The sequence below is a fragment of the Symphalangus syndactylus genome, chromosome 17 (assembly GCF_028878055.3).
Source record: "Symphalangus syndactylus isolate Jambi chromosome 17, NHGRI_mSymSyn1-v2.1_pri, whole genome shotgun sequence".
Lineage (NCBI taxonomy): Eukaryota > Metazoa > Chordata > Mammalia > Primates > Hylobatidae > Symphalangus > Symphalangus syndactylus.
Window position 1 is genome coordinate 32,668,168 of NC_072439.2, and position 26,949 is coordinate 32,695,116.

The 26,949-nt window shown below is 54.6% G+C and overlaps 2 protein-coding genes across 7 annotated transcripts; one reads left to right on the forward strand and one right to left on the reverse strand.

The window, feature by feature from the left end:
- Positions 1–2,779: 2,779 nt before the first annotated feature.
- STAT6 (signal transducer and activator of transcription 6) lies at positions 2,780–19,914 on the forward strand. Of its 5 annotated transcripts, XM_063620123.1 has the most exons (23): positions 3,564–3,860; positions 4,875–4,942; positions 7,015–7,151; positions 7,570–7,708; positions 7,999–8,082; positions 8,482–8,620; positions 8,733–8,785; positions 8,973–9,121; positions 9,712–9,843; positions 9,972–10,160; positions 10,496–10,583; positions 10,723–10,845; positions 12,367–12,459; positions 12,792–12,998; positions 15,172–15,266; positions 15,359–15,495; positions 15,822–15,968; positions 16,211–16,274; positions 16,387–16,497; positions 16,692–16,784; positions 18,186–18,251; positions 18,341–18,469; positions 18,558–19,914. In XM_063620123.1, the coding sequence occupies exons 3-23, from the start codon at positions 7,036–7,038 to the stop codon at positions 18,745–18,747; spliced, it is 2,544 nt and encodes an 847-aa protein (XP_063476193.1). In that variant the 5' UTR covers positions 3,564–3,860; positions 4,875–4,942; positions 7,015–7,035; the 3' UTR covers positions 18,748–19,914. The 5 variants fall into 5 exon arrangements, with proteins under 5 accessions (XP_055103780.1, XP_063476193.1, XP_063476194.1 ...); XM_055247805.2 differs by lacking the exon at positions 4,875–4,942 and having other exon boundaries at positions 2,780–3,860; XM_055247807.2 differs by lacking the exons at positions 3,564–3,860; positions 4,875–4,942 and adding an exon at positions 6,508–6,712.
- Positions 19,854–26,403, reverse strand: NAB2 (NGFI-A binding protein 2). 2 transcript variants are annotated; one of them, XM_055247808.2, is made up of 7 exons: positions 25,977–26,378; positions 23,326–24,199; positions 22,743–22,876; positions 22,355–22,406; positions 22,128–22,260; positions 21,725–21,916; positions 19,854–20,717 (listed from the first exon to the last, which is right to left on the reverse strand). In XM_055247808.2, the coding sequence occupies exons 1-7, from the start codon at positions 26,057–26,059 to the stop codon at positions 20,608–20,610; spliced, it is 1,578 nt and encodes a 525-aa protein (XP_055103783.1). In that variant the 5' UTR covers positions 26,060–26,378; the 3' UTR covers positions 19,854–20,607. The 2 variants fall into 2 exon arrangements, with proteins under 2 accessions (XP_055103783.1, XP_055103784.1); XM_055247809.2 differs by lacking the exon at positions 21,725–21,916 and having other exon boundaries at positions 25,977–26,403.
- Between the last annotated feature and the right edge of the window lie 546 nt (positions 26,404–26,949).

Below are 26,949 nucleotides of genomic sequence, written 5' to 3' on the forward strand. Positions count from 1 at the left end.
GATGGAGTCTCGCTCTGTTGCCCAGGCTGGAGTGCAGGGGTGTGATCTCAGCTCACTACAGCCTCTGCCTCCTGGGTTCCAGTGATTTTCCTGCCTCAGCCTCCCGGGTAGCTGGGATTACAGGCACATGCCACTGTGCCGGGCTAATTTTTTGTATTTTTTAGTAGAGACAGGGCTTCACCATGTTGGCCAGGCTGGTCTCAGACTCCTAATCTCAGGTGATCCACCCACCTCGGCCTCCTAAAGTGCTAGGATTACAGGCATGAGCCTCTGCGCCTGGCCTTTACTTCAGTTTTAAAGAGTGAAGGTCAAGACACTGTATTTTTTTTTATGGTTTTTTTTTAAAATTTTGTTTTAAATTTTTTTCGTAGAGATGGGATCTTGCTATGTTGCCCAGGCTGGTCTCGAACTCCTGGCCTCCAGCAATCCTCCTGCCTCAGCCTCCCAGAGTATTGAGATTACAGGTGTGAGCCATTGTGCCTGGTCAAGATGCTGTTATGGGCTGAGTTGTGTTCCTCAAAAATTCTCTTGAAGTCCTAATCCCAAGTACCTCAGGATGTGACCTTATTTTGAAGGACCCCCTTATAGGGTCTTTACAGAGGTAATTAAGTTAAAATGAGGCCATTAGGGTGGGGTCTAATGCAATATGACTGGTATCCTTGAAAAAAGGGGAAACTTGGAGAGTGACTTGCATACAAAGAGAACACTGTGTGAACGTGAAAATGGCCATCTACAAGCCAAGAAGGGAGGCCTGGAACAGAGCCTTCCTTCACATCCCTGAGAAGGAATCAACCAACCCTGCTCATGTCAACCTTGATCTTGGACTTCTAGCCTCCAGCATCTTGAGAGAATTCTGTTGTTTAAGTCATACAATATGTAGTACTTTGTTACAGCAGCCCTAGCAAACTGTTACACTCACCAAATTGATTTTGTGACTCATTATTGGGTTGTAACCGGCAGTACACAGATATAAAGTTATTTTTTCCTTATGTTTTCTCTTGTGCAATCTTGTGTGTGTGTGTGTGTGTGCGTGTGTGTGTGTGTGTGTGTGTGACGGAGTCTTGTTCTGTCACCAGGCTGGAGTGCAGTGGCTTGATCTCGGCTCACTACAATCTCTGCCTTCCAGGTTCAAGTGATTTCCCTGCCTCAGCCTCCTGAGTAACTGGGACTACAGGTACCTGCCACCACGCCTGGCTAATTTTTCGTATTTTTAGTAGAGACGGGGTTTCACCATGTTGGCCAGGATGGTCTCAATCTCCTGACCTTGTGAACTGCCTGCCTCAGCCTCCCAAAGTGCTGGGATTACAGGCGTGAGCCTCTCTTGTGCAATCTTTACCACCACTCGATGGGATAGCAAGGTCCAGGGGAGGGTGATACAGTCACCCTCACAGTCATGCAGGTGCAGATGTCATTAATGAAGGTCTGACAGACCCTGCAATTGTACAATCTGAAGATGAGTATCTCCTTAAATTTCAAACTCTAGGCACTTTACCCTAGCCTAGATTCTGTTGAAGTAGGTGTAACTATTATTCTCATTTGAGGGATTGACACCTGATTGTGAACCTCCTAAATGGAGTCAGACCCAAGCCAGATTTGCCTCTAAATTCTGATTTTTCCCCTTACATCACAGTGTTCCCATTGGTATAATCAGTTAGAGAGGGAGTAATAAATACTATTTTTCTACCAGTACTTGCTCCTCGCCTTCCTACCCCCTAAAAGGAGCCAAAGTCAGAGACCACATTTACTCTTTTCCCTCCTCCTCTCCAAGTCTTTGGGGACTTGTAGCTCTGACACCCTTAGATGGTGAAACCTGGCTTCACCTACTGTCTGTGGGTGTCTGCAGGCAGAGTGGGCACCTGGGAGCACATACAAAGCACGCGTGCCGTGAACACGTATGTGCACACACCTTGATCCTTGCATGGCTTGTTGGACAAGCCAGTGGACAGAGTCCCTGCCTGCCACCTCCACCCTTGCTCTCCCTTCTCTTCCATTCACTGTCCTGCAGACATAGCAAACACATATGCACATACACCCTCAATAGGATCCTTTTGGCAGTAATATGACCCCCAAATCTGGAGAGTTCTATGTAGGATGGAGACCCTTCTCCTTTCCTCATACCTGGTTTATTACGAACCATAAAAATAGTGCCTGACAGTTACTGTGTGTCAGGCATTGTTCTAAGCCTTCAGATGTATTACTGCATTTTATTCTCACATTATGGGTTAAGACTTACTTGCTCCATTTTACAGATGACGAGAATGAATCACAGAGTAAATTGCCCAGGGTTGTGTGGTTAGCAGCATTAGCAGGATTTGAACCCAAGCAGCCTGTATCCACAGTCCAGTCTCTTAACTGCTATATTTTGCTGTGTTCAAACCCTCTGCTGCCTGGCTGGGTCCACACACACGTGCACTCATGCACAGACCCGCGGGGTAGCAAGGGATGGAGGGGGAGGAGCTGGTTCTGGAAATCAGTTCAGGCACCAGGGGGCAGCATAGGCCTAGCTTTGGCCCCTCGGCCCAGCCCTTCTATGGGAGGGAGGAGGGGAGCAGAAACTTCCTCCCACCGCCCCTCAGACACCACCTCTTCCCCACACCGGGGCTCTCAGGTGTCGGGGAGTAAAGGCCTCTCTGGATCCCTTGGTCTTCTCCAGCTCCTCCCCCAGCAAAAACTGCAGAACCCTCCACTAGTTATGTTGATGACTCAGAAGCTGAGCAAGACTGTGTGTGTGTGTGTGTGTGTGTGTGTGTGTGTGTGTGGTGTTGTGATTGCAATGGGCTCTGAGTGCGGATATGTTTGTGAGCCTGCCTGCACGTGTGTGTGTGTGTGTGTGTGTGTGTGTAGTCTTGTGGTCAGGGAAGTTGTGCATGTGTGTGTTTGTTTCTTGGCGTGTCTCAGTGTTTACCCCAGAAACAGATAGGAACTTGGCAGATAGGAACACAGCAGATTCGTATTCAAACTTGTCCCTTGTGAATCTGCAGGCAGCAGCTCCAGCTTGTGCTGGTTCCCACCACAGTCTCAGGAGGGGTGCCCTGTGAGGAGAGGGCAAAGACCAGCTTCAGTCCAAGGGACTCCTGGAGTCTTCCAGAATTCTGAGCTGAGGGTTTCCCTCCCCCACTCCCTCCCATCAGTGGTCACGAGACCGACCTCTAAGGCGTTCCCTGCCAGAAGGGAGGGGGACCTAGGAGTTGGCTGGCATCGAGCTCCCCGGCTGCTTTTCAGGGTCCTCCACTGGAGGGAGCGCAGAGTCCAGAGGGATTTACTTTTCCTGAGGCCCTGGGGAGCCCAGTCCCTTGTGGGCCCAAACCCCAGCCCTTGGCAGAGTTTGAGTTTGGGAGCCAGCCAGTTAGGGGTGGCATATCTCTGTTTGATATTGGGTGACTTTCTGGAGAAAAGCTGATGCTTTTGAGAGAGCCGGAGTAAGTGGGGGTCAGCCTCCCCCCAAGCCTGGCTCCAAGGCCTGGACCCCAGTCCTGATCCCCCACGTGTTCCCCCACTCGGCACAGGAGGCACACATATTCACTCCACTTTCTTCCTCTTCCTCCTCCAGCCCACTTTCTCTTCTCTGTGTCGTCAGAGCTCCAGGGAGGGACCTGGGTAGAAGGAGAAGCCGGAAACAGCGGGCTGGGGCAGCCACTGCTTACACTGAAGAGGGAGGACAGGAGAGGAGTGTGTGTGTGTGTGTGTGTGTGTGTGTGTATGTATGTGTGTGTTTTATCTTATTTTTCTTTTTGGTGGTGGTGGTGGAAGGGGGAAGGTGCTAGCAGGGCCAGCCTTGAACTCGCTGGACAGAGCTACATACCTATGGGGCCTGGAAGTGCCCGCTGAGAAAGGGAGAAGACAGCAGAGGGGTTGCCAAGGTGAGGGGTTGCCTCCGAGGTGGGTGCGGGGGCCTCTAGGAGTGCATGGGGGTGGATTCGTGGGGGAAGCTCTCGGGATCCTCCCCTGGCTGGGTGGATGGTCCCCAAGAGATGGTTTCAGCTAATGTTGGTGGCTGGTGGCACTGGGTTTTGGCAGTTTCGAACTCCTGGAGGAATCTGGGAGGGTCCAGGCCTCAGTACTCCCCTCCCCCATGGGTCACGTTTTCACAGCCTCACCCCTGCACCCCCAGGGCCATGGAAAGTCAGGGAAAGGAGGTGAAGGAGTGACCCTCTGCCCTGGGTCGGGGGAAGTGGCCGCCCCTCCCTGGAAGGTTGATGCCAGAGGGCAGTGGATCCTTGTTAAACCCCTATCCTGCCCTCCGCTAAAGGTTCCTGTTCAAGGGTGTGGCTGGGGGGTGAGCGAGCCCCAGATGTAGACCTCATGGTGGCCCAGAGGAGGGGGAATTTCCCCCTCAAAACTGCTCCACGCTTGGCTGCTGTAGACGCTGAGATTTCCCAGCGGCGGCGCCGAGTTAACCCTCCTCGTGCTGAACTGGCTCCACCTCCCCGCCCGCCCCCACCGCCACATCCACACATTGGGCAACTCAGAGAAGCTATTTTAACTTTCGATCCTGTGGTCCCACAGAGGACTCGGGGAGGTAGGGGTTGAGATAGGCGAGTTTAGGCCACCAAGCAGGCGGACGAGGATCCCAGACTTTGCGCTTCCCTTCTGGGTTTGGAAGGGAACACTGGCCCCGCCCCTCACGCCGTGGCTCCTCCTTCCCTTCCCCTTCATGGGGCTGAAGACAAAAGGTGCCCCTGTCCTGGTCAAGCCAATCGACCCAGGCTTGTTATGGGTTGAGGTGGGGAGAAATGTGTCCTCCTGATGTCTGGGGAAGAAGAGGGGTTGGATGTTTCTAGCCAGGGCCACGCCAGGAGGCTGGTCACTCTGCAAGGGGATGCAGAGGAAAGCGGTGCCCACCCACTCCAGAGGACCTTTCTCTCTTGGGTTAGAGATAGGCCTATTGGAGGAACCTGAGCAGGAGGGGTAAGGATTCTGCCTTGAGGAGAAAAGAGCTGGGGTAAGTGGGAACTGGAGGAAAGAGGGGCATGAAGGTCTTGGAGCAGGAACGTCCAGGGAAGGGACCTCTCCATTTTCCATCCCTTTGAGAGTCCTGGGAGAGGTGAAAGGCTGAACGTGCAACAGGAGGACTTGGGGTTACTGGGATTGGGGAGACCCGGGGAGTTGTCATCCCATCCTCTCCCTCATCTCTGGGAGAGGGATATTATGAGAAACGTGAACTGAGAGGCCCCTGGGAAACCACTGGTTACCCAGTCCCCCCGAACCTGGAAATGGGGATGCAACCCCCTCTTCTACTTCCCTGTCCCCTCCTCTCCTTTCTACCTCTTTTAGTCTCTCCTCTTTGCCTTCTAGCCCTCCAGGTTCCTCTCTCTTCTAGGCTCTTTCCTCCTGGCTTACTAAACCCGCCTTTTTTCCAGTCTCTCCCATCCTCTTCCTCAGTTCTCTCTACTTTCCTTTTCCATCTCTCCTCCTTCGAGTCTCCTCCCACCTTCCCCCACTTCTTAGGATGATCAGATTTGCCCCTGGAAGGGATCCTAACAACACAGTGCGATGGTTAATCCCCACTCAGATTCAAAGCCTGCTTTCCAAACTCACTTACTGAGTGGCCTTGGGCAAGGTAGAGAAACTCCTTAAGCCTCAGTTTCTTCATCTATAAAATGGGATATTAGGCCGGGCACAGTGGCTCATGCCTGTAATCCCAGCACTTTGGGGGGCTGAGGCGGGAGGATCACGAGGTCAGGAGATCAAGACCATCCTGGCTAACATGGTGAAACCCTGTCTCCACCAAAAATACAAAAAATTAGCCGGGCGTGGTGGTGGGCACCTGTAGTCCCAGCTACTCAGGAGGCTGAGGCAGGAGAATGGCGTGAACGCTAAAGGCGGAGCTTGCAGTGAGCCGAGATCGCGCCACTGCACTCCAGCCTGGGCGACAGAACGAGACTCTTCTCAAAAAAATGAAATGAAATGAAAATAAAATAAAATAGAATAAAATAGATATTATATATTTTAAAAAGTGTCGTGAGGCCTGAAAGAGATAATACACTGAGTGTAATGCCTCATACACAGTAAGTGCTTAACAAATAGTAGCTGTTATTACTCTCCCATCCTCTTCATCATCTAGCCTTGTGGTTTTCATTTTTATTTTATTTCATTTATTTATTTATTTATTTTGAGACAGAGTCTCTCTCTGTTGCCCAGGCTGGAGTGCAGTGGCCCGATCTCGGCTCACTGCAAGCTCCACCCCCCAGGTTCATGCCATTCTCTCACCTCAGCCTCCCCAGTAGCTGGGACTACAGGCGCTCGCCACCTCGCACTGCTAATTTTGTTTTTGGATTTTTAGTAGAGATGGGGTTTCACTGTGTTAGCCAGGATGGTCTTGATCTCCTGACCTCGTGATCTGCCTGCCTCGGCCTCCCAAAGTGCTGGGATTACAAGCATGAGGCACAGCGCCCGGCCGAGCCTGTGGTTTTCAAATTATCTCATGGAGTCCTAGAATTTTGAGAGGTTTGTCTAGGGATGCCTTTGGCGTCAGGAGGTGGGGAGAGGGAAGTAGAAGCAGTTGAGTTTCAGGCTTTCCATGCTTGCTTTCAACAGGGCATCTTCGGTTTCATACCTTTTATGTAATTGAGATTCCACAGATTAAAAGCTGACATTGCCTACTGCTTTAAAAAGTTTGGAAAGTTTTCCACTCATCTAACACTCATATTTTATAGATGAGAAGATCGAAGCCCACAAAGGGAAGGCTCTTTGCCCACAGAACCAGAGCCAGGTCTAGAGCTTCAACCAAATCCTCTGCCATCTCTAAGAGCTCTCTCTCTACTGCCCTGTCTCCCTTTGCCTCCCTATCCCTCTGGCTACAGCTCAGCTCTTCCCACCCCTGTGTCTATCACTGAAGGAGTTACCCCCATCTCAGGCATTGACTCAGGATGCCCCTGGTTTAAGGTGGTCTGGCCGTGAGTGGTGGTGGGGATGGTCCCTAGGAGGGCTATCTATGGGAGGTCCCTGGCTGCCCCAGGAGATAGGCCAAGTTTCTTGGGCACCCCTCAGAGTGGCCTTATTTTTCTCCTCCAGGCAACCTCCAAGTCCCAGATCATGTCTCTGTGGGGTCTGGTCTCCAAGATGCCCCCAGAAAAAGTGCAGCGGCTCTATGTCGACTTTCCCCAACACCTGCGGCATCTTCTGGGTGACTGGCTGGAGAGCCAGCCCTGGTGAGTCCTGGCTGCTCCCTGCTGGTCCCCCAAGTCTTCCCTGACTCATCTTCCTTCTCCTTAGATTTTTCTCCCCTCACCCATGGATTCAGAACTTGAGACCTGTTATTCCATGTGTAGTGACCTAGATTTAGCAGGGAGTCTGTGCCCCATCAAGACCAGGCTATGAATGTTGACAGATGGAGACCCCATCTCTTAGGAGGCTGAGCCGAAGAGGAGGGGGTTTGGGCTGGGACAAAGGCTCTTCTCATAACAGCTAGAAGACTGGGGAACAAGGAGCAAGGGTGAAAGCTACAGAGGGCCTAGATGGAGAATAAGGAGCGAAAAAGGAACTGCTGAGCTTTTGGCTGTGGGGTAAAGGGTCAGGAGAGCTGAGGAAGCCCTGGCCTAAGGTAGCCTCATCCTGATCTTCCTGCAGGGAGTTCCTGGTCGGCTCAGATGCCTTCTGCTGCAACTTGGCTAGTGCCCTACTTTCAGACACTGTCCAGCGCCTTCAGGCCTCGGCGGGAGAGCAGGGGGAGGGGAGCACCATCTTGCAACACATCAGCACCCTGGAGGTGGGGCAGGAGGGGAGGGGACAAGGCTGGGTGGGGCTGAGGTTGAACTGGGTTGAGCATTGGGCCCTGGAAGAAAATTGTTTGGATGCTGGAAGCAAATTGGTGTTCCTGTGGTTAACTGCTAGCTAGCAGGCAAATTAGATTTTAAAAGCATGCAAATGCACAAAAACTTCTGGAGTCTACAGTTGTGCTTCCTTATAGTATATGTGTGAATGGGGGCCTGGGGATTGGAGGGATTGAAGGACGTGGGTAAGAGCCAAGCTCACTGTTTACCACCCTCATTTCTGTAGAGCATATATCAGAGGGACCCCCTGAAGCTGGTGGCCACTTTCAGACAAATACTTCAAGGAGAGAAAAAAGCTGTTATGGAACAGGTATTGTGATATTCCACCTCTCACCCCAACTCAATTCCCTGAGACTTTGGCCTGAGCCATGACAAACTAGAAAGAATTTGAACCTCAGTAAAGGCTCAGTGTTCTAGGCCCAGGAATGACCAAAGGAGGTTCCTAGGGTCAGAGCGAACTCCAAGTCAAGCTCAGGGAATCTTTCTATGAGGGACTGAGGGTAAGAGGCTGGGGAGAACAGAGCAAGGGATAAGGAGCCGATTCTGCTAGGAGCAAGGTCTTATCCCCACAATATTCCAAAAGGTCAGGAAGAACTGCCAAATGGGAGAGGGGAGCAAGAAAACGCTATCTGCAGAGCAGAGAGTGGAGGCCAGGTATAGAGGGATGAGCAGAGGGTTTCACCTCTTGGCATCTGTCCTTCCTGTGTAGTTCCGCCACTTGCCAATGCCCTTCCACTGGAAGCAGGAAGAACTCAAGTTTAAGACAGCCCTGCGGAGGCTGCAGCACCGAGTAGGGGAGATCCACCTCCTCCGAGAAGCCCTGCAGAAGGGGGCTGAGGCTGGCCAAGGTGGGGGCCAGGGCGGTTCTGGGGAGTGTGTAGAAGTGGTTCCCTCTTGGATCTCAACCTTAACTGAACCTCTAATCTGTCTCCACCCTTGATTTCTGCCCCCAACCCTCAGTGTCTCTGCACAGCTTGATAGAAACTCCTGCTAATGAGACTGGGCCAAGTGAGGTGAGTAATGGGCTGAGAGGTGGAGACTGAGGTCAAAGTGCAGCTGGAGGGATGGAAGCTAGACCTCAGAAAGACACAAGCTGAAGTAGGGTAAGGGAATGCTAGAGGAGTGAGAAAAAGAGCCGTATCCAGGAGCTGGGTGTGGAGGCAGCGTGAGGCCCTGGCTCAGGCCCCTCTCTGCCCGTAGGCCCTGGCCATGCTACTGCAGGAGACCACCGGAGAGCTAGAGGCAGCCAAAGCTCTAGTGCTGAAGAGGATCCAGATTTGGAAACGGCAGCAGCAGCTGGCAGGGAATGGCGCACCCTTTGAGGAGAGCCTGGCCCCACTCCAGGAGAGGTTGGGCTAGGGCTGATGGGGAACGGGGGGCAAGCTGGGAGTGGGCAGCTGACGCTGCTGGAGGCCCTACAGGTGAGAGAGAGAAGCCAGGCGGGAGGGCCTTGGAGTGGACCAAGATGCATAAAAGCCAGTTCCAGCGGGGCTGTGCACACTATCGTTCAGGTCGCATCCTGTACAAGTGGGCCCAGTGGAGGGGCACAAGCGGGGACTCATCCAACGCAGGCTTCTCTCCTCAAGCCCCATGCCTAGAGGAATAGGAGGGCTTTTCCATTTGGTTTATTGGGTGGGAACACTTTCCAATTTGCCACAAAGCACTGTAAGTGCTGGCAGCTGTCCTGGGTGCAAGAGCCATCAGGGGAGAGGCAGCTGGGTTTCCACAGGGAGTGTAGGCACTGAGAATGAACCTCCCACCCAGACCCTAGGCCAACAGATCACAGAACCCCCTTCAGCCCAGGTGCCTTGCAGCCACACCCACTACCCACCCCACTCCTCCACACATGATAGCCTTTCTCCCTGGGTATAGGGGAAGGGGGTCTGGGCCAGAGCAAGCAGCCTTAATCCTGTGCTCCCTGACCGCTGTCCTGCCCCAGGTGTGAGAGCCTGGTGGACATTTATTCCCAGCTACAGCAGGAGGTAGGGGCGGCTGGTGGGGAGCTTGAGCCCAAGACCCGGGCATCGCTGATTGGCCGGCTGGATGAAGTCCTGCGAACCCTCGTCACCAGGTATTCCCCGGGAGCCCCCAATGTGGCCTAGAACAGACCTCGGGAAGAAAAGAAGGGGGCCAGAGCTGTGGGGAGGGCACCAGCAGGGACCTAGCCCCCAACTCCCCTTGTGTCCTCCTCACTCCCAGTTGCTTCCTGGTGGAGAAGCAGCCCCCCCAGGTACTGAAGACTCAGACCAAGTTCCAGGCTGGAGTTCGATTCCTGCTGGGCTTGAGGTTCCTGGGGGCCCCAGCCAAGCCTCCGCTGGTCAGGGCCGACATGGTGACAGAGAAGCAGGCGAGGGAGCTGAGTGTGCCTCAGGGTCCTGGGGCTGGAGCGTAAGCTGGGATTGGACCTGGGGTTGGAGAAGGGCTGTTAGGGTGATGGAGGCAGCGGAGGGCTGGCACTGAAAAGAGCAAGGGATGGGGAGGGAGGGCCATGGGATGTGGAGACCCTGAATGGTCAAGGCAGAGGAAAGGGAGGGACCCATTTAGGGCTGGAATGGGGTGGGGGCATCATGATTTGGCCAAGATGGGGACTCCTCCCTTAAGAACCCAAACAGAGATGTGGAGATTTAGGGCTGGTGACAGTGGGTAGTCTACACTCACCCATACACTTGCCACACCTGGCCACAGTGAGATGAGCTCGTTCACACTCTGACCTCCCCTGGCAGAGAAAGCACTGGAGAAATCATCAACAACACTGTGCCCTTGGAGAACAGCATTCCTGGGAACTGCTGCTCTGCCCTGTTCAAGAACCTGGTGAGGGGCTTTGGGGTGCAGTGAGGGGGGCACCACTAGGAGACTATGGGACTCTCCTTGGAGAGGATGTCGGAAAGCCCAGAAGGAGCGGTCTCTGTCCTCATGCCCTCGCCCTTGCTCTCCCTCACCCCACCCACAGCTTCTCAAGAAGATCAAGCGGTGTGAGCGGAAGGGCACTGAGTCTGTTACAGAGGAGAAATGCGCTGTGCTCTTCTCTGCCAGCTTCACACTTGGCCCTGGCAAACTCCCCATTCAGCTCCAGGTGAACCGTGGCCCAGCCCTTCCCCAATCTGGGACCCCAAGTCCTCCTCCAATGCCACACACAGGGGCCCTGGACCCTCACCTCTTGTGACTGCCCCATACCCCATGTGTCTGGGATTCATGCACACTGGGGCCCGGGTGAGTGGGGGTGAGCAAGAGCATGGAGTGCACAGGGTAGGGAATGGTAGTGGATAGCAGCAAACACTTTGGAAGCACTTCCTATAGACCAGGGCACTCTATTAAATGATACATACGCACATGCGTGCCAGCACACACACGTTTGGTTTTCACAATGACATTATGAGGTAGGCAGTATTATCAGCCTCATTTTATAGATAAGGACATTGAGACAGAGAGTTTAAGTAGTTTGTCCCAGTCACACAGCTAAGTGTTGGAGTTGGTATTTGAAACCTGGAGGTCTGGCTCCATAGCAATGACTCATAACCACTTCTCTACAGTGAGGCCCTGATTGAGCTTCAGAAAGCATTTAATAACATGGCATGAGCTTTTTGATTATGATGTGTGAATCCGGTAACTTCTCTGAGTGCTCAGAGCCAGCCCCCTGAGGAAACTTCTTGCTTCACTAAGAAACCCCTGTCCGGCTGGGCGCGGTGGCTCACGCCTGTAATCCCAGCACTTTGGGAGGCTGAAGTGGGTAGATCACGAGGTCAGGAGTTCAAGACCAGCCTGGCCAATATGGTGAAACCCCGTCTCCACTAAAAATACAAAAATTAGCTGGGCGTGATGGTGCAGGCCTGTAGTCCCAGCTGCTCGGGAGGCTGAGGCAGGAAAATCGCTTGAACCCAGGAGGCAGAGGTTGCAGTGAGCCAAGACTGTGCCACTGCACTTCAGCCTGGGCGACAGAGCAAGACTCTGTCTCAAAACAAACAAACAAACAAAAAACAACTCAGCACTTTGGGAGGCCAAGGTAGGAGGATCGCTTGAGGCTACAAGTTTAAGGCCAGCCTGGGCTGCATAGGGAGATCCAATCTCTACAAAAAATAAAAAATTGGCCGGGCACTGTGGCTCATGCCTGTAATCCCAGCATTTTGGGAGGCCAAGGCAGGCGGATCATGAGGTCAGGAGATCGAGACCATCTTGGCTAACATGGTGAAACCTCATATCTACTAAAAATACAAAAAATTAGCCAGGCGTGGTGGCGGGCGCCTGAGTCCCAGCTACTTGGGAGGCTGAGGCAGAAGAATGGCGTGAACCCGGGAGACAGAGCTTGCAGTGAGCCAAGATCACGCCACTGCACTCCAGCCTGAGTGATAGAGCGAGACTCTGTCTCAAAAATAAATAAATATATATATAAAAATTAGCTGGATTAGGTGGTACACATCTGTAGTTCCAGCTATTCAGGAGGCTGAGGTGGAAGGATCACTTGAGCCCTGAAGGCGGAGGCTGCAGTGAGCTGAGATTGCACTACTGCACTCCAGCCTGGGCAACAGAGTGAGATACTCTCTAAAAAAAAAAAGGGAAAGAAAGAAAGAAAAGAAACCCCTGTCCTCACCCCCTTCAGGCCCTGTCTCTGCCCCTGGTGGTCATCGTCCATGGCAACCAAGACAACAATGCCAAAGCCACCATCCTGTGGGACAATGCCTTCTCTGAGATGGTGAGGAAAGTCCTGGGGTTGGAGGGAACAGGGGCAGGGTGGGTTCTAACATGGGCAGTGGTGCAGGCCTGTTGATGGAGTGGCGGGCATGTTTAAATGGGTGTGACCTTAACACCTTCTCATGGGCCTGCTTTCGTACTTCTGACCTCTTTTCACCCCAGTCTTAACAACTATCAGGCCACAGCACTGTAACCTACAAAAAGCAGCAAGTTGGTGAGCGGTATCAGGTGCTGTGGAGGGGTAGGCCACAGGCAGGTGGGAGGGATGAAGGCCGGCCCGAGGAAGAACAAGATGGTAGTCTGCAGTGCTCTCTTCTTCCCCCTTCTCCCCAGGACCGCGTGCCCTTTGTGGTGGCTGAGCGGGTGCCCTGGGAGAAGATGTGTGAAACTCTGAACCTGAAGTTCATGGCTGAGGTGGGGACCAACCGGGGGCTGCTCCCAGAGCACTTCCTCTTCCTGGCCCAGAAGATCTTCAATGACAACAGCCTCAGCATGGAGGCCTTCCAGCACCGTTGTGTGTCCTGGTCGCAGTTCAACAAGGTCATTCTCCTGCCCTTTGGACCTCCCACCCCCAAGCTCTTCATCCCTCGGGCACTCAGGGCCTGCTCAGCCTCCACGCAGGGATCTTCCACTGGATTCTCCACAGTGCCCCCTCAGGTCCTTTAGGGAGGCCTGTCATGGACCAGGGAGGAAAAACCCCAGGCCTGGGGGTTGGCTCTGGAGATGCATTCTCTGACATCCCTGAGGTTTTCTGGGGGCCATCTGTCCTTCGTCTTTACCAGTGACTTGCATGACTCACCCAGGTTGTGTGTAAACAGAGCTCTGATTCAAAGTGACTTTGACCCGTTGGAAAAATAGTTCCTGGCCGGGCACAGTGGCTCATGCCTGTAATCCCAGTCTTTGACATGCCGGGGTGGGCGGATCACCTGAGGTCAGGAGTTCCAGACTAGCCTGGCCAACATGGTGAAACTCCATCTCTACTAAAAATACAAAAATTAGCCAGTTGCGGTGGCACGTGCCTGTAATCCCAGCTACATGGGAGGCTGACGCAGGAGAATCGCTTGAACCCAGGAGGCGGAGGTTGCAGTGAGCTGAGATCATACCACTGTGCTCAAGCCTGGGTGACAGAGCAAGACTCTGTCTCAAAAAAAAAAAAAAGGCGGGGGGGCAGGCATGGTGGTTCATGCTTGCAATCCTAGCACTTTGGGAGGCCAAGACGGGTGGATCACCTGAGGTCAGGAGTTCAAGACCAGCCTGGCCAACATGGCAAAACCCTGTCTCTACTAAAAACACAAAAAAATTAGCTGGGAGTGGTCATTTGCATCTGTAATCCCAGCTACTCGGGAGGCTGAGGCAGGAGGTGAACCCAGGAGGTAGAGGCTGCAGGGAAGATCACACCATTGCACTCCAGCCTGGGCAAGACTCTGTATCAAAAAAAACAAAACAAGCAAACAAACAACAAAAAAAACAAGGCTGGGTGTGGTGGCTCACACCTGTAATCCCAGCACTTTGGGAGGCCGAGGCGGGTGGATCACAAGGTCAAGAGACCCAGACCATCCTGGCCAACATGGTGAAACCCTGTCTCTACTAAATATACAAAAATTACCTGGGCATGGTGGCGTGTGCCTATAGTCCCAGCTACTTGGGAGGCTGAGGCACGAGAATCACTTGAACCGGGGAGGTGGAGGTTGCAGTGAGCCAAGATTGTGCCACTGCACTCCAGCCTGCCAACAGAATGAGATTCTGTCTAAAAAAAAAAGAAAGAAAGAAAAAGAATTCCTATTGCAAAAACTGAACAAAATCCCACAGGGACATGTGCAGTAATACCAGCTACCACGTGTTGACAGCTTATATGCCAGGCGCTGTGCTTAACACCTTATGTATGTTATCTCACTTAATCCTCCCAACATCCCTTTGAGGTAGACACTATTATTATCCCCATTTTACAGACGAGGAATCTGATGCTCAGAGGGTTATGTAGTTTGTTCAAGGTCCCAAAGCAGGTGAGTGCCATGGCTAGGAGAGAACCACATATTTCTGACTCTTGCTCTTTTATTTTATGTTACATTATGTTATTTTATGTTTTGGTTTTTTCTCTTTCTTTCTTTCTTTCTTTCTTTCTTTCTTTCTTTCTTTCTCTCTTTCTCTCTCTCTTTCTTTCTCTCTCTTTTTCTTTCTTTCTTTCTTATTCTTTTTTTGTGTGACACAGAATCTTTACAGAGAAGAAAGAAATGCTCATGTGACCAGAAGGTGTGTTAGCAAAAGGGAGCAAGACAGTCACACCCAGCAGGTTACCTTCCTTTGGGCTTCACCTCTGCCACACCTCCTTAGGGAGAGGGTATAGCATAGTAGTTAAGAGGGGTTCCAGTGCCAGAATGCCTGGGTTTAAATCCTAGCTCTGCCTCTTACCAGCTATGTAGACCTGGGCAAGTCATTAGACGATTTGGACTTCCATTTATTCATCTGTAAGATGGAATTATAGTCCCTACCTCCATAGCCTAGTAAAGAGCAAATAAATATGTGGAAAGGCTTGAAATAGTGGCTGGCACATGTAAGCATTAGGATTGGTTGTTGTCATTGATGGAGTCTCAGGTTTGGTCTGATCCTCAGCCCTGTGATTCTGTCATGAGGGCACTCACAGCTCAGTGCCTGCCCTAAACAGGCTCCAGCTCTGGCCCTCCCTCGGCTCACACCGTTTCCCCTCTCCCCTTAGGAGATCCTGCTGGGCCGTGGCTTCACCTTTTGGCAGTGGTTTGATGGTGTCCTGGACCTCACCAAACGCTGTCTCCGGAGCTACTGGTCTGACCGGTGAGTCCCCGCCCTGGGTAGTCTGAGCAGCCATACTCCAGTCACCTCCATACTCACTGCCCATGCCCCATCCTCTCCTTCATCCCGGCCAGGCTGATCATTGGCTTCATCAGCAAACAGTATGTTACTAGCCTTCTTCTCAATGAGCCCGATGGAACCTTTCTCCTCCGCTTCAGCGACTCAGAGATTGGGGGCATCACCATTGCCCATGTCATCCGGGGCCAGGATGGTGAGGCCACCCCAGCCAGTCCTCTGTCTCTGTGCCTGTGCCCTCTGGGGTTTCTTCTGGGAATGAAATGTCCTGACCTTCCTGATGCCGATGCTGATCTTCAGGAAGTTCTTCCAGCTTCTCTTCTTCCTTCTGTGGTCTAAATGTTCACCTTCTCACTGTGAGCTCTGTGGGACTGGAGACTAGTGGGTCTCTCTCCCTCAGGAGCCCCACCCTAGGTCCTCTCTCCCTTGCCTTGGTGGAGTGAGAACTGGTCTTATGGTGGGGATTGGGGAAGGGGAAGAAAGTCCGGATAGAGGGATCTCAGGGTCTCATTCCTACCATAGGCTCTCCACAGATAGAGAACATCCAGCCATTCTCTGCCAAAGACCTGTCCATTCGCTCACTGGGGGACCGAATCCGGGATCTTGCTCAGCTCAAAAACCTCTATCCCAAGAAGCCCAAGGATGAGGCTTTCCGGAGCCACTACAAGCGTGAGCTGGAACTGGCAGCTCTGATTCCTTCCTGTCACCCGCTTCCTCCCTGCTCCCCGCTGCCCTCCTCTCCCTGCCCCCCCGCTGCCCTCCTCTCCCTGCCCGCGTGTGTCATCCTGATGTCACTCCGTATTACATAGCTGCGCTTCTCTAACTTCCCCATCATCCATGCCCACCTTTTCCACCTCCCTTCCTCCCTAACCCCAGAGCACTCCATGGCTCTCTTTTCCTTCTCACAACAGCTGAACAGATGGGTAAGGATGGCAGGGGTTATGTCCCAGCTACCATCAAGATGACCGTGGAAAGGTGAGTGTGGTGGTGTGGACAGTGGGTAGGTCAGGGGCCTAGTGCTTATCTGCAGGAAGGAGGGGTGGCATCAACCCTTGGTCAGTCACATGTACCTCCTTCCCTCCTCCAGGGACCAACCACTTCCTACCCCAGAGCTCCAGATGCCTACCATGGTGCCTTCTTATGACCTTGGAATGGCCCCTGATTCCTCCATGAGCATGCAGCTTGGCCCAGATATGGTGTAAGGAGCTGGAAAGACAGGAATGGGAGTGGTCTGTGCAGATGGGCTAATCTTAGCATGGGCAGCTGGGAGAGCTGGCACTGGGGGCTAAACAGGGAATTTTCCTTTCCATGAAAGGGACACCCGTTCAAAAGCAGGGTGTGGTGGTGTCCAGGAGAAGGGCTGGCATCAGGGGGTCTATTTTCTTTCCCCAGGCCCCAGGTGTACCCACCACACTCTCACTCCATCCCCCCGTATCAAGGCCTCTCCCCAGAAGAATCAGTCAACGTGTTGTCAGCCTTCCAGGAGTAAGTGAAAAACCTCATGGGGATACCATCCCACTCTAAGGGGGTGGGCATTTGAATTGTTAGAAGAGGCTCTTCTGTGAGAAAGGAGCAGCAAATGCTAACAGCCTTTCTTCTTCTCTTCTGTTCACTCTAATGAGGGGGTAGTAGTTAAGATCTGGACTGTCTAGGTTTGAATTCTAGCTCCACCACTTACTGGTTTGGGGCAAATTACTTAGCCCTTGGTGCCTTATCTGCACAATGGGGGATAATAATGCTAATAATAATAACCTACCTCACTGCATTATTGTGGAGGTTAAATGAGTTCATAACACTTATAAAGTGAGTTCATAACACTTATAAAGCTGAGCATAATGCATGGCTCATAGCAAAAGCTGTGTTAAGTCCAGTCGTGGATCACTTAATGAAGGAGCATTTTCTGTCCTTAGGCAGTTTCATAATTATGTGAATATCATAGAGTGTAATTACACAAACCTAGATGGTATAGTCTACTAGACACTGAGGCTATATTGTGTAGCCTATTGATCCTAGCTTTAAACCTGAGCAGCATGATACTGTTCTGAATAGTATAAGGAAATAGTAACATAAAGGTAAATATTTGTGTGATATGAATTTTCAGCTTGATTATAAATTTTTTTTTTTTTTTGAGACAGGGTCTCATTCGCTGGAGTGCAGTGGTGCGATCTTAGCTCCCTCCAACCTCCGCCTCTTGGGCTTGAGCAGTCCTTCTGCTGTAGTGCACCATGACACTCGGCTAATTCTTTTTTAAGGTTTTTCTGCAGACAAGGTCTCACTTACTGCCCAAGCTGGTCTCAAACTCCTGGGCTCAAGTGATCCTCCCACCTCAGCCTCCCAAAGCGTCAGGATTACAGGCGTGAGTCACTCTGCCTGGCCTTGATTATAATCTTATGGGACCACTGTGGTCTGTAGTTGACAGAAATGTCGTTATGTGGTGCATGACTGTTATTGTTATTTTCTGTCCTGCCCCTGGGAGCCACTGTCACTTCTCTGCTGTGTTGATTTTTGTTTACTCATCTGTTTTGGCCTTCAAGTGGCCTAGACATTTTTCTTCCCGAAGTATGACACTCAGGTGCTTATTAACTCTTAGTCAAGGCACAACATCTCCCTTCCCAGAAGGTGAGGTGGGAGTGAGGACTCGGGGACTTAAAAACTACCAAAGTTCAGAGTCCAAAGAAACATTAGAAATTGGCTAATCCACCCCCCTAACACACACATTTTACAGATGAGAAGACTGAGCTCAGAGCATAGAAATAGCTTGCCCAAGGCCACGACTAAGTCAGGATAAGGAGCTGGAGCTTGTTTCCTCACTCAGTGGTCCTGACTTGGCACCACTCTGCCTTTGCCCAGCCTGCCTTCCTCTAACTGTGCTCTCCCTACTTCCAGGCCTCACCTGCAGTTGCCCCCCAGCCTGGGCCAGATGAGCCTGCCCTTTGACCAGCCTCACCCCCAGTGAGTGACAAAGCCCCTCCTGACCCCACGCGCCTCTTCTTTCCTGGCCTTGCCCCGCCCTCCTCATTTCCGTTGCTGGTTCCTGGCAGGGGCCTGCTGCCGTGCCAGCCTCAGGAGCATGCTGTGTCCAGCCCTGACCCCCTGCTCTGCTCAGATGTGAACATGGTGGAAGACAGCTGCCTGAGCCAGCCTGTGAGAGCGTTTCCTCAGGGCACTTGGTGAGTAGCAGCTTGGGAGTGGAGGCTGGGTGGCATCTAGGGGAGTCGGCGCCATGCCTACTCCACTGCTTCTCCCATCTCCTTGCAGGATTGGCGAAGACATATTCCCTCCTCTGCTGCCTCCCACTGAACAGGACCTCACTAAGCTTCTCCTGGAGGGGCAAGGGGAGTTGAGGGGAGGGTCCTTGGGGGCCCAACCCCTCCTGCAGCCCTCCCACTATGGGCAATCTGGGATCTCAATGTCCCACATGGACCTAAGGGCCAACCCCAGTTGGTGATCCCAGCTGGAGGAAGAACCCAGAGACAGCTCTTCTACTACCCCCACAGACCTGCTCTGGACACTTGCTCATGCCCTGCCAAGCAGCAGATGGGGAGGGTGCCCTCCTATCCCCACCTACTCCTGGGTCGGGAGGAAAAGACTACCAGGAGAATGCACAGTGGGTGGAGCCAATCCACTCCTTCCTTTCTATCATTCCCCTGCCCACCTCCTTCCAGCACTGACTGGAAGGGAAGTTCAGGCTCTGAGACACGCCCCAACATGCCTGCACCTGCAGCACACACACACACACACACACGCACACACAGATACAGAGCTCTCTGAGGGTGATGGGGCTGAGCAGGAGGGGGGCTGGGTAAGAGCACAGGTTAGGGCATGGAAGGCTTCTCCGCCCACTCTGACCCAGGGCCTAGGACGGATAGGCAGGAACATACAGACACATTTACACTAGAGCCAGGGATAGAGGATATTGGGTCTCAGCCCTGGGGGAATTGGAAGCAGCTCAAGGGACCCTGGGTGGGAGCACAGGAGGGGTCTGGACATGTGGTTACTAATACAAGTTTTGCCCTGATTAAAAAATCTCCCAAAGCCCCAAATTCCTGTTGGCCAGGTGGAGGCTTCTGATATGTGTATGAGACTATGCAAAAGTACAAGGGCTGAGTTTCTTCATGTATAGCTGTGTGAACGTGTATGTACCTAGGATATGTTAATGTATAGCTGGCACATTAGTTGCACGACCACATACAACATGTGTCTGTCTGCTTTTGCCTATGTGACAACACAAATTTGGGAGTGTGAGACATTGCACAGAAGACAGCAGCAAGTGTGCTGGCCTCTCTGACATATGCTAACCCCAAAATACTCTGAATTTGGAGTCTGACTGTGCCCAAGTGGGTCCAGGTAGCTATGACATCTACATATGGCTCCACACCTCCAATGCTGCCTGGGAGCCAGGGCGAGAGTCTGGGTCCAGGTCTGGCCATGCGGCCCTCCAGTGTATGAGAGGAGGGCCTGCTGCATCTTTTCTGTTGCCCTATCCACTGCCAGCTTTCCTTCACTCCCCCATCCCATGCCACCCTTTCTCCCTCTCGAGGCAGGGGTCATAGATCCTAAGCCATAAAATAAATTTTATTCCAAAATAACAAAATAAATAATCTACTGTACACAATCTGAAAAGAAAGACGCTCTAACTGCTCAGATAGGTGCTGCGGTCCAGCCCCCAGCTGGAGGAGACCCTGAGTCCAACCCAGGCCTCCCAAGGGGGCCAGTGAAGGGATCCCACACCCACCGCCCCCATGTAGGGCAGGAGGGAAGAAATTGCAAAGGACTTGGGGGATAGATGGGAATGGGAGGGCAAACTGCAGCACTTGTTAAATTAAAGAAACAAACCAGAAGCACAAAAATGGGGAAGGAGAGGGGAGAAGGAGCAGGTCCAGTGTTCCCAGGCCCCCAACTCTGGGGGCAAATGTTGCCACTTTTAGCTGGACCTTCCCAGGGAAGTCCCCCTTTCCCCCTTGTCCAAACTGAGTCCAACTGCTCACACCACTGGTGCAAACCTAAAGAGAATGGGAGTGTGTTGTGTGAGGGAGGGGAAAACCCCAGATGCCCTGGAAGCAGAGTCCTTGCCCCCTCGCTCTGGGCAGGGGTGAGGGCACCACGCACCCTCCTTGTGTCCTCTCTCCAGGCCTCTGCTTGTTATTGCTTGAAGCCCCACAGTCTTATGCCCATGGAGCAGGTGGGGAGGCAGGAGAAGGGCAGAGGAAGGATCCAGGGTTGTGACTAGATTCCGGGGATGGAGAGCGTGGGGGTCTGTGTGAGCCAGAAGTCTGAGGTCCTGGGTCTGAAGACACCAGTCCACCCCTCACTGCCGGCTGGCCTCAGCCTCCACTTTCACGCTGCTCCTGCGACCCTCCACCAGCGCGGGATGGGGTCCTGGGGCAGGACATCTGTCCAGCAGCCCTTCCTCGAACTCTGCAGGGAAAAGGGGGCAGTTAGGAGACTGCAGGGTGACTGGCTGCAGACAGAGGTGGTTGGGAACAGAAGCAGGGGCAAAGAAAGCTGTGAAGATGGGCTCAGTTTAGGTTTATTGAATTACTGCCTCCTGCCCACTGCATGTGTATGGGGGGTTCCATTCCCGTGTGTGTGAGCCCCCTCCCCTCCCTGGCTGTGTGTAGCTGTCTCTGTCTGTCTCTCTCTCTCTTTCTCTGTCTCTCCCGCCTCCTCGGTTGCGCTGGAATTTCTGGTTCTGTCAGGAGCTGCGGGGGTGGTTCGTCTCTGACCTCTCCCCTCCCCCCTTCCCAAGCTCTGCCACCCCCACTCATCCCTGGCCCCCTCCCAGGCCACTCTACCATGGCCCCCCAAGTTTTTCGGTAGCCAAATCAGGGGGAGCACAGGAAGCCAGCCTCCGAGCTCCTCCCTCAAGAAGAGCCCCCCTTCCAGTCCCCGCCCCCACTTCCCACCCACGCACAGTTTAAAAATACCAAGCCAGGGTTGGTGGCTTTGTCTGCTGCGTCACTCTCAGCCCAGCGGCTGCCCGGCCCTCTGCCGGCCCACTCCCTCTTCCCCCTTCCACACACAAAGCATCACTGCTTTGGGCTCCTCTGCTTCCAAGCTGGGCATCCCCATCCCCATCCCCACAACTCCTAGCCTGCTCCCCACTCCTGGGTTGGTGGAAGTGCCATCTGAGCTTCCCTTATTGATGCTCCTCCTTCCTGCTCCTTCATCCTCTTTTCTCTGTCCCCCGTTCCCCAGTTCCCCTTTCACAGGTTTACACTAGGACCAGACTTTCCATGGTGGGAGCAGCCTGGCAGGGTCTGCCTCTCCACACCCCAAGGCCTGGCTGGCTGGAGCCCAGCCATCCTACTGCCCTCTCTGACAACTATATCCCTCTTCCTCCCACCTGGCCCCAGGACACCAGAATTGCTGTGTGGGGCCTGGGTGGCCGGGGTGCTTGGGGACAGCACTGCTGGCTGCCTCACCTGCGAGAGGTGGCTTCGCAGGCACACAGGGGCTGAGGCGGCCCACGCGGTCGTGGGAGACGAGGCGGGCGAGCCGCAGCCCCTCGTCCATCAGTGTCTGCTGCAGGATGTGGCGGCTCCATAGCCCATGGGCTGGCAATGCCAGAGGCAGGTCAGCAGGGGGCGGCGTCAGCCTTGGACATGACCCCACAGCTGTGGGCATGGGCACTGGTCAGGTAAGGGGCTGCAGCCAATGGAACCCCCACCCTCAACCACACAGCCAGCCCACAGGCCCTTCTGCCCCCCCTCCAGCCAGGCCTCCCAACCCTGTTCCAGGCACTGCCTCCTGGCTCACTCCTCCCCCAACCCCCTCCCCTACTTCCCCACCCTCAACGAAGAGAAAAGTGTTCTGAGGCACACTCACCCTGCAAATGTCCATCCAGACTCTCCCCAGACAGGCTGGCGCTGTCCTCCTCCAGGCTGGGGCGGTATGGGGGTACATAGGACTCAGGACCTGGGGGAGGCTGCTGGATTTCAGGGTGACTCTGTTCTCCAACCTGTGGATGCCCAAAATGGGGAAATGAAGACCTGGCAAGGGAGGGGATCGGGGAAGGCTGCCCAATGCCCCTCTATGCACCCCGGAAAACATACCTCTTGTTTCAGCTTCTTCAGTGGAGGGCCTCCCAGTTCTTCAGGGTGAAGCCTGAAAAGATGGGTAAGAATAAAGTGGGTGAGGCTGACGAGGGCCACACGACGGGCAGAGCACAGAACCCGGCCAAAGGCACGTGTTATTTAAAACTTTTGCCAAGAAGCTGGCCGAGAAAGAGTCTCTAGTTCAAGCACTGTTGTTGTAGGCGGTTGGGGGGGGCCCGACATGGATGGGAGGAGAGACCAGACCTGAGACAAGCTGACTTGGCCAAAAGCAGGACATCCAGGTGGGCGGGAAGCAGGCCTAGAGCTGCCTGAGCTGAAGGTTAGGACATGATATAACTCTATAGCAGGATTCCAGTCCAGGAAGGATCTGGGGAAGGGGTCTCACCTGGAGCCCTTCAAGGAGGACAAGTAGGTGCTCTCTCGGGCTACTTGGCGGGACAAAGAGAAGAGCTCCACTCTCCGTAATAAGAGCGTGTTGTCCCTCATGCAGAACTGGGCAGCAGCCTCGTTGATGGTGAGCTGTGGAGAGAGGGCAGCCAGGAGAGTCAGAATTCGAACTTGCCCACTGCCTCACCAGACCTCCTCACACCCCTTCACCATCGGACAAATGAGGCCCATCCATCAGACGTTTGCTTTGGTTTTGACACTACATGGGAGCTTTCTGAGGAAGAAAGACAGAGGTCAGCACCCACAGCTTCCTAGGAATGCCTGGGGCCTCCTCCACTCCTGTGGGGTCCTGAGTGACAAGGAGCTGAACAGCTTGGTGCTGCATGTATCTCTGCTTCCCCCTCAGCTGAGGATGGAAGCACTGCGGCTGCTGGGGTAGGGGCCTGTCGGGGAGGGGGTCAGGGCCTGGGGTCCTGGTCAAGAGGTAATGAAAGATAGTTGGAGACTGTAGAAACTCGCAGAGGTAAGTGGCTGGAGGCCCGGGAGTCAAGGGCAATCCTAGGAGGCCTGGGGGTTCTCACCTCGTGCAGGCTGAGCTGCTTGCCCTCCCGCCGCTTAGAGTCAAAACGGCCATAGATGATGCTGTATTTGCGGATCTCCTCTTCCTTCTGGCTGTCATTATCATCCATCTCAAAGATGTGCCCAACGCTCCGTGCCAGCTTCTTATTCAGCTTTAGCAGGGATGTGACCTCCCCAGCATCCCCCCTTGGGAAGCTCCGGAAGATCCTCTCCACACTTTCCACCACCATGCGTACCATCTCTGGCTCCAGTCGGTCTGGACCACCCCCAGTCCCACCTGCTGCCAGCCCCCCAGCCCCAGTCCCCTCAGGGACTCCTCCCCCTGCAGGGGGGGAGAAGGGGGGCGAGCCAGCCTCCTCTTCTCCTCCTGCCCCAACGTCCGACTCTGGAGTGCTCCGGCCTGGCCAGATCCGGGGGTCCCCTGCCCCAGGTCCCCCAGGCAGTGGTGATAGCTTCTCTCCAAGTTCAAGGGGGCTCTTGGGGCTGAAACTGCGGGCACTGCCTGCCTTTTCCCCTGGGCTGCCATGCCCATTGCTCATGCTCCCTTTCCGGGTACCCGCAGTCTCAGAGATCTTGAAGAGCGGGATGCTGGAGACAGGAACAGCAGGCACTGGTTGACTGAAGAGCCCTGGATTGGTGGCCCACTCTCTCAGTGCCTTCTGCAGGCGCCGGACATGGAGGGGCTTGGTGGCCATGCCCACAAGTGCCATGATCTCCAGAAACTCCTCCTCACCCGCCTCACACAGCTGCTGCACGTCGTCCCCTCCCTGCTGGATGAAGGTCTCATAGTAGGAAAGGAGGTTGGCACGCTGCAGGACCCGGTACAGCTGCAGCTCCCCCAGCGTCCGAGGCAGTGCCATGGCTCGGGCACTGGGCCTGAGAAGGAGGGGCACAAGAGAGAGGCAGTCGGTGCAAGTCCCCCTACTGGGTACCAATTGTTCCCTCTTTCCTGCCTGCTTTTCTTCCTCTCCCTCATTTGGATGCTATCCTGCCCAGTGCCCAGGTCTGAGTACAGACTCTGGGAATCAGGCACTGCTCAGAGGCATGGACAAGCCAGTGTCGTCCTAGACTGGCCTAAAGCCCCAAAAGTCAGTGGCCTGTGTCTGTAGGAGTCGAAGCCTCTTACAACCTTATCTTCAGCCTTTATGTTTTTGGTCTGGGGCAAGAAGAACTTGAGCGCTGAGGCTAACCAGCAGCGACCTGGGATGGCTGGACCTCCCTCTCCCCCAAAACACAATCCTCACCTTCCACTCTAAACACTCAGCAGTCTCAACACTGAAGTGAAGTCACCCACACTAAAGTGAATGTAGGAGCCCCGTCTCCCCCACAGTGGGAAGCTGCTGTCCAGCTTCATTCCCTATGAAGGGGCCACAGCCCCAGGTGGCTAAGAGGGAGGGTGTGGCACCTTTCCTGGCTTTCCCACTCAGTGAGCCAGGTGATGCCTTGCTCTTCTCTGCTCAACTTTTCCCAGGGGTTAAGCATTTATTTATTTATTTATTATTTTATTTTATTTTTTTTTTGAGACGGAGTCTTGCTCTGTCACCCAGGCTGGAGTGCAGTGGCGCTGTCACTGCAACCTCCGCCTCCCGGGTTCAAGCGATTCTCCTGCCTCAGCCTCCTGAGTAGCTGAGATTACAGGCGCCCGCCACCACGCCCGGCTAATTTTCGTATTTTTAGTAGAGACGGGGTTTCACCATGTTGGTCAGGCTGGTCTCGAATTCCTGACCTCGTGATCCAACCGCCTCGGCCTCCTAAAGTGCTGGGATTACAGGCGTGAGCCACGGCGCCCGGCCTGGTTAAGCATTCTTAACGCACGCTTCCTCTCTCCCCCCAGGACCTCTCCACCCTTCCAGGCTGCCCAGTGCTCCTCAGTGGCCCCTCTCCTAGCAGTGACACTCCCCACTTCCTCGGTCAGCCTTTTCCTTCAGCTCAGGGGCCGCGGCAGGGGGAGGGGCGCAATTGTGCTGCTCCGGGGCCGTCCGCCCACACACACTCCCACAGTGGTAGCGTCTGTGGGCGAAAACCGCCCAGGGGCTCCCGCCTACTCTCCTCTCCCTTATTTTCCACCCGCATCTTCAAGTGGAGTGGGGGAGCGGCTCAAGGCCTCTTGATGAAGGGGCTGCACACTGAAACTCCCCTCCCCACTCTGTGAATAAAAGGACAGATATGGGAAGGAACGCCTAAAGCCTCCCTGCCTCCCTCGTCACCCCCCCTTTCCCCCGCTGATGCTCCTTTAACTCAAAGACACCGCCTTCTCCAGGACCCCGGGGGCCCGCGCGCTCCGTGCCAACGAGGGACTGAGGCAACTGAGCGTCCCCCACCTTCCGCACTGATGCCAGCTCGAGCTGCAGGGCATCCCCTGGTGCTTGGAGGCTCCCACATTCTTTGCAGGGGGCTCTTAGGCCAGATGGAGCCCACAGAGTAAACCAGGAATGGAGATTTAGGTACTACTCTTTCATATCCAGCTTCATCAGATCCTTGCCTGCTCCCAGGCCCCCCTAATTCGAAGACGCACCCCCTTTTCCATCAGTCTCCACCCCCCACCCCCGTCCTGCTTCCCCACGTCCTCCCCTCGACCTCCGCCCTCTGGACCCCATTCCCAAGTCCAGCTCCACCCATCTCCACTCCCCGCTGCCTCCCTTTGCCCACTAACTTGAGTCTGGGCTGCAGGGTCCGGCGGGCGCTGTCCCCTCCGCCCGGCGGCTGCTCGGCTGTGGGGGAAGGCGCTCTGTGCATGGACGGCCGGAGACCACCCGGGCTGCCCTTCTCGGTGCCCGGCGCTCGGCGCCTGCTGCGTGCTGCCCTCTTCCCCACGCACGATGCCGTGTCCACCGCTGTCCAGGCTCTGTCCCTCCCTCCACGTCTTCTCTCTCCGAGCCTCCGCGCCTCTGTCTGTGCCTCTGCCCCCCCACCCTCCCCGGCTGCGCTTGCCGCCTCTCCGCGCCTCCGCCCCCGCAGGACGCACGGGGAGCGAGGCCCGGAGCTGCGCTGGCTGCCGGGCTGGCGGGCGGAGGGCGTGGGCAGAGCCGGGGGCGGGGGTGGGGGCGGGGGCCGGGGGGCCGGGGGGCGGGCGCTGAGGCCTCTCGGCCGCGGAGACGCCGCGGCTTAGAGACTGGGAGAGGCGGAGACTGGGGGGAGGGGGTGTGGAGCAGGAGGCGGGGGCGGGGATTCAGAGCTGGGGCGCCGAATTGGGGACCGAGGTGACCGAGGCCCGGCTGTGGAGGGCGGGCTTGGGGACCCAGCGGGCGGGGCGAGGTCGCTCTGTGCCGCCCACGCCGGATGCACAGCCGGCCCTCTTGGCGCCCACGTACCCACGTGAGCGCCCCGCCGGCGACATTCCTTCTCTCCCCCACCCCTCCGAGCTGAGAGAGGAGTTTCACAACCACGCACAAGTACACAAAGACACAGAAGCGCACGGACGTGCACACGCGCCTAAACAACTACGGGGACGCCCGTTGCCCACACTCAGGCCTTGTGGTGCTGGACGTGTGAATGTTAGGAGTGAGCCGGGAAAAGTTAGCGAAGGCTGGGCTGTGCGGCTTCTCTTGTGCGTGCATCTGACTCCCATACAGTGTGCATTTAAGGCGGGCCTGAGAGCGTGGGGCTCTACAGGGATCTCCTAGATA